This window comes from Nerophis lumbriciformis, linkage group LG15, assembly GCF_033978685.3.
Source record: "Nerophis lumbriciformis linkage group LG15, RoL_Nlum_v2.1, whole genome shotgun sequence".
NCBI classification, from domain to species: domain Eukaryota; kingdom Metazoa; phylum Chordata; class Actinopteri; order Syngnathiformes; family Syngnathidae; genus Nerophis; species Nerophis lumbriciformis.
The window spans coordinates 21,422,501-21,429,647 of NC_084562.2; the positions used below are offsets into that span (position 1 = coordinate 21,422,501).

Below are 7,147 nucleotides of genomic sequence, written 5' to 3' on the forward strand. Positions count from 1 at the left end.
TTTGACAGTATTTCCACATTCATCCATTCACACACACATTCACACACTGATGGAGGGAGCTGCCATGCAAGGCGCTAACTAGCACCCATCAGGAGCAAGGGTGAAGTGTCTTGCCCAAGGACACAACGGACATGACTAGGATGGTAGAGTAAAAATTTAAAAAAAAATAATAATTAAAAAATTACAAAAAATAAAAGTAGCCTCTGCACATGCGCATAGCATAGATCCAACGAATCGATGAATAAATTAATCGGCAACTATTTTTATAATCGATTTTAATCGATTTAATCGATTAGTTGTTGCAGCCCTAATATACATATACATACATATATATATATATATATATATATATATATATATATATATATATATATATATATATATATATATATATATATATATATATATATATATATATATATATATATATTAGGGCTGCAACTGCTATATATATATATATTAGGGCTGCAACTAACAACTAATTTGATAATCGATTAATCTGTCAATTATTACTTCGATTAATCGATTAATAATCGGATAAAAGAGACAAACTACATTTCTATCCTTTCCAGTATTTTATTGAAAAAAAACAGCATACTGGCACCATACTTATTTTGATTATTGTTTCTCAGCTGTTTGTAAATGTTGCAGTTTATAAATAAAGGTTTAATAAAAAAATTACAAAAAATAACTAATTTAATTTAATTTAATTTAAAAAAAAGTAGCCTCTGCGCATGCGCATAGCATAGATCCAACGAATCGATGACTAAATTAATCGGCAACTATTTTTATAATCGATTAATTGTTGCAGCCCTAATATATATATATATATATATATATATATATATATATATATATATATATATATATATATATATATATATATATATATATATATATAGTGTGTGAATGTGAGTGTGAATGTTGTCTGTCTATCTGTGTTGGCCCTGCGATGAGGTGGCGACTTGTCCAGGGTGTACCCCGCCTTCCGCCCGATTGTAGCTGAGATAGGCTCCAGCGCCCCCCGCGACCCCAAAGGGAATAAGCGGTAGAAAATGGATGGATGGATGGATATATATTTATATTAGGGCTGCAACTAACAACTAATTTGATCATCGATTAATCTGTCGATTATTAGTTCGATTAATCGATTAATAATCGGATAAAAGAGACAAACTACACTTCTATCCTTTCCAGTATTTTATTGGGAAAAAAACAGCATACTGGCACCATACTTATTTTGATTAATGTTTCTCAGCTGTTTGTAAATGTTGCCGTTTATAAATAAAGGTTAATAAAAAATAAAAATACAAAAATAAAAATAAAATAAAAACTAGCCTCTGCACATAGCATAGATCCAACGAATTGATGACTAAATTAATCGCCAACTATTTTCATAATCGATTTTAAACGATTTAATTGATTAGTTGTTGCAGACCTAATATATATATATATATATATATATATATATATATATAACAATAAAATAAATACTTGTATTTCAGTGTTCATTTATTTACACATATACACACACACATAACACTCCTCTACTCATTGTTGCATTTGAAAGTGCAATGCTTTGCAGCCAGTAGCACAGCCTTTGAAGGAGCATAGGTATGGGCAGCATCTGTGAAATGTAATTTGCAGGAAAGGAGTGAGTTTAGGGTTGAATTGTCCATCCTCGTTCTATTCTCTGTCACTATCTTTCTAAACATGCTCGACACCCTCTCTGATGACTTGCAAAGCGTACTTCTTCTTCTTACTCGTCGTCGCCATGACTGTCTCTTCTTCGTTCTTCTGCTTCGTCTCCTTCTTGTTGTGTGTGCAGGTGTGCACTCTCCAAAAGCCGTAGATGTCATAACGTGACTGGGCCGGCACGCTGTTTATATGGAGAAAAAGTGGACGTGACAAAAGGCTGTCCTTGTCAGTCAGTCAGTTGCTACAGAGCTCCAAACTTAATGTGTCCTTCCAATTAGCCCACGTACAGTACGCAGAGAGCTTCATGGAATGGGTTCCCATGGCCGAGCAGCTGCATCTAAGCCATACATCACCAAGTCCAATGCAAAGCGTGGGATGCAGTGGTGTAAAGCACGTCGCCACTGGACTCTAGAGCAGTGGCGACGCGTTCTCTGGACTGATGAATCACGCTTTTCCATCTGGCAATCTGATGCACAGTAGTGCACAAGTGTGTTTCTGTATAGCATTTCTCCAGCCGTGGTCATGCTGTGACATAAATTTTGGTATTTTGAGGGGTATTTATTAAAGTCGGACAAAGTAGAACATCACTGAAGGCCTAGGTGGGAAACGCAAAGCCCGCCCCTGGCAGCATATTAATGACACACATTCGTGGACTCTCCTTTCGGGTTAAAGGTTGACAGCTGCACTGATATGAGAATTTTTACATATCCAATCAGAATTCAGCTAGCTTTTTGCCAGCGCCTTATGAATTATACCGGATATACAGATGCTAGACAGTTGCGATAGCAAATCAGATCACAAGTTGTTGACAGTAGCCCATCTAGGTAGCCTTACGCTAACTGTGACGGTGATTGGATTTTCACGTGTCACTCCCAAGTGAGAATCCAGTCACAAGGTGTAATTTGCGAAAAGCAGGAAGGGGCAATGGAGCCATACCCGGCCAACGGAGAAATCATCGGTTCTCACTTTTTTAACTCACAAAGAAAAAGTTCTTATATTGTATTCATTTTCCCACATGTATTATGTTCTTTACAAATATTACTATATTGACAGTACCACGTAAGATATGTTTTATATGCTGATGCGGGTTCATTAATTTTGAAATGTGCCGAAATATAGCCTGTTTTGTACACTGTTGAGGTGCTTTAATACAAAGTAGTGCACAAGTGTGTTTCTGTATAGCATTTCTCCAGCCGTGGTCATGTGGTGACATAAATTATGGTATTTTGAGGGGTATTTATTAAAGTAGGACATCATTGAATGCCTAGGTGGGAAACGCACAGCCCGCCACTGGCAGCATATTAATATGACACACATTCGTGGACTCTCCTTTCGAGTTAAATGTTGACAGCTGCACTGATATGAGAATGTTTAAACGTCCAATTAGAATTTAGCTAGCTTGTTGCCATCGCCAAATGAATTCTGCCGGATAGACAGTTGATAGACAGTTGCGATAGCCAATCAGATCACAAGTTGTTGACAGTAGCCTATCTAGGTAGTCTTACGCTAAACGTGACTGTAATTGGATTTTCACTTGTCACTCCCAAGCAGTGTTGGGTTAGTTACTGCAGAGCAGTAACTAGTTACAGTTACTAGTTACTTCATTTCAAAAGAAACTCAGTTACTAACTCAGTTACTTACACCAAAAAGTAATGCGTTACTGTGAAAAGTAACTATTTAGTTACTTCTTTTTTTCTTCTTTTTTTTTAAAGCTCCCATTAATGCCCTTTTAGCCTTCATTTCAGTACTGTTATTGCACTGGAGAATAATACAATCTGTTGATCAACTTGACATGCATTTGCATCACTCAACTCTGCTAAGCAATGTGCTCTACATACAACACACAAAGACAAAGATATGTTACAAAGGCCAATTTGTTTCTGGCCAGAACAAATTGACAAAACTATTTTAAATAGCTGCAACATAACGTACATAAGTAACAAACAGCATAATAACAGCATAGATGTAAACCAAGAAAGACACACACTACATACACAAAGCCTAACCAGGCATTTTCTTTACTGAGCAAAACTCTTTATTGTCGGCCATAAACACATCACCAAAACATTAGTAAAAAAAAATGATATCTAGCAAAAGTGGTCATTTTCTGCAGTACAAACCAGACCAAAAGCAACTTTGTTATATCAACAGCAGCCACTCGCTCTTTCTCACGTGTGCCAACACTTGCACATATGGCACTTAGCCAGTGATGCGTTTACAGCCACACAAAAAGTCAGACAACTCCAACACCACACATAAAGTGTAATTCCAGGTCGTTACTCTATGATTTACCAATCAAATGTGTGCTTATTCTAGTGTCATTTATTAGGAATCTTAATTTATAAATATTAATTATTAAATGCTGTTAGTATATTAAATAAATACTAATAAAAATATATTTTTTACAAACAGGAAGTTGCAGGAATGTACACATGATCCCCTGCTTACATCTCATTGTGCAACATGTGAATGTTTTAATGGGAACTAAATGAAAGGGGTACAAACTATTTCCAAAGCAGGACCTCCACCCAGACAAACAATACAAGTACACAGTTCATGAAAAACAATATTTGTTGTTATTGTCATTATAAGTGGGCCTAAACACTTATATTAGAAATGGAAATGACTGCTGTCATTTGATTATAATAATAAGAGAATGTTGTCTGTGTATCTGTGTTGGCCCTGTGATGAGGGGGGACTTGTCCAGGGTGTACCCTGCCTTCCGCCCGAATGCAGCTGAGATAGGCTCCTGCCACCCCGAAAGAGACAAGCGGTAGAAAATGGATGGATGGATGGAGATTGAACTTGTTATTTAGTCAGGTTTGGGACAGGTGTGCTGCTGGTGTAGCCACAGTGTGCACGTCTAAAGTTGCTCACATGGGCTCCACTCATGCTCAGGGAGTTTTTGCGTTTGCTCACACACATGAACAATTAGAGGGAACATTGATTGACAGAGTGTGTACCTTCAGCGGTGAATGATGAGAAGAGGCAAAATTAATCCTTAAATGGTGGAGGTGAAGTGGCATCAGAGTCTCTGTCTCTCTTTACTAGCTTCGTCGAAGCATGTTGCTTATGTAGCTTGTTTCAGCAGATTTGAATTGCTGTTTTGGGCAGTAGATGGGATCTTTGATCCAAAGCACAATTTACATTTAACTAAAATGTTCTTTTCTTTGTGCTGGACAAAAGAAAAGTAGTGAAAATATCTCCATGTTAGCAAACTCGACTTCTGGCTCCGCCATGATCAGACACGCCCCCCTCCCCTCCCTCCCCTCCCCACACACCCACACAGAGCGCACGTTTCTCTTCTCCGGCTTGTGACACAAGAAGAATCAGAACGATGACACAGCAGCGCTCCGATAAAACACACTTTATACTACATAAAAAGTAACGCAAAATAATGCAGTAACGCATCATGTAGTAACGGTAACTGAGTTACTGAATATAAAAAAATAACGCGTTAGATTACTAGTTACCGCCGGAACTAACGGCGTTACTTTGTAACGCGTTAGTCCCAACACTGCTCCCAAGTGAGAATCCAGTCAAAAGTTGGAATTTGCGAAAATCAGGAAAGGGCACCGTAGTCATACCCGGACAACGGAGAAATCATCGGTTCTCACTTTTTTAACTCACAAAGAAAGAGTTCAAATATTTGTATTTATTTTTCCACATTTATTATGTTCTTTACAATTATTTTAACTTTGACAGTACCACGTAAGGTATGTTTTAAATGCTGATGCGGGTTCATTCATTTTGAAATGTGCCGAAATATATCCTGTTTTGTACACTGTTGAGGTGATTTAATACAAAGTAGTGCACAAGTGTGTTTCTGTATAGCATTTCTCCAGCCGTGGTCATGTGGTGACATAAATTATGGTATTTATTAATGTAGGACATCACTGAATGCCGAGGTGGGAAACGCACAGCCCGCCACTGTCAGCATATTAATATGACACACATTCGTGGACTCTTCTTTCGAGTTAAATGTTGACAGCTGCACTGATATGAGAATGTTTACACGTCCAATTAGAATTTATCTGGCTTGTTGCCATCGCCAAATGAATTCTGCCGGATAGACAGTTGATAGACAGTTGCGATAGCCAATCAGATCACAAGTTGTTGACAGTAGCCTATCTAGGTAGTCTTACGCTAAACGTGACTGTAACTGGATTTTCACTTGTCACTCCCAAGTGAGAATCCAGTCAAAAGTTGGAATTTGCGAAAAGCAGGAAAGGGCACCGGAGTCATACCCGGCCAACGGAGAAATCATCGGTTCTCACTTTTTTAACTCACAAAGAAAAAGTTCAAATATTTGCATTTATTTTTCCACATTTATTATGTTCTTTACAATTATTTTAACTTTGACAGTACCACATAAGGTATGTTTTAAATGCTGATGCGGGTTCATTAATTTTGAAATGTGCCGAAATATAGCCTGTTTTGTACACTGTTGAGGTGATTTAATACGCAGTAGTGCACAAGTGTGTGGCTGTATAGCATTTCTCCAGCCGTGGTCATGTGGTGACATAAATTATGGTATTTTGAGGGGTATTTATTAAAGTAGGACATCACTGAATGCCTAGGTGGGAAACGCACAGCCCGCCACTGTCAGCATATTAATATGACACACATTCGTGGACTCTCCTTTCGAGTTAAAGGTTGACAGCTGCACTGATATGAGAATGTTTACATATCGATAAGCTTCTCCATGCGTAAAAAAAAACAACCTGTATGTAAACACAATGTAACAGGAACAAGGAAAACAGTACGAAATGTTTGTTTACCTGGTCTGGGACTTAAAGGCAGCAACTGGTTTGGTCCAATTTGCCGAAGTTGGAAAACTTTGCGCACTTCGTCGCATTTTTGCGTGTTTCCAAAACCAATGCCGGCAAAACACGCCAACAGAAAAATGCTACTCGTCCCCATCATGAGTATTTAGGAGAATTTATCTTTATCCAAACTAATCTTCAAAAAAAAGAAAGTGAGCAAGTGTCCCGTTCAGGTAAGTCCAGATCACATCGTAGCTTTCCAGGGGGTGTCGTGGTGGTGCAGATCCGGAGAAAAGATTGGTTAAGTCTGGTCACAAAGTTGAGCTGTGAGCTGCTTGTCTGCAAACTTAATGCCGGCATGCACGCTGTCCAACTCGGGAAGAACCGTCCTCACATCGGGGGGAGGCGGTACCGTCTTGCTACCTGTTCCTTTCCTATGGAGTACTCGTGGTGGAGCCCTGAGCGATGGCGGCATCTTGCGGACATGAAGTGTAACTACACTTTGTGGCTTGTTTATTTTACAATGGAGTTTAGACGTCACAATATAACGGAGATTAGATTTAGACTTCCTTTTATTGTCATTCAAATTTGAACTTTGCAGTACAGATAAGAATTAGATTACATAAGATCAATGTCTCTATTAGGAAAGCTTTTTTTTTTGGCAACGAATTTATGCAACTGCA

At 38.2% G+C, this 7,147-nt stretch overlaps 1 protein-coding gene across 1 annotated transcript in view; it reads right to left on the reverse strand.

The window, feature by feature from the left end:
* Nucleotides 1-6,815, reverse strand: part of gpc5a (glypican 5a) — a 381,628-nt gene extending 374,813 nt beyond the window's left edge. Inside the window, exon 1 of the mRNA XM_061974735.2 lies at nucleotides 6,480-6,815. Within this exon, the coding sequence (XP_061830719.2) occupies nucleotides 6,480-6,624 (145 nt within the window). The 5' untranslated portion in view covers nucleotides 6,625-6,815. The remainder of the gene's footprint in view (nucleotides 1-6,479) is intronic.
* Nucleotides 6,816-7,147: the final 332 nt, after the last annotated feature.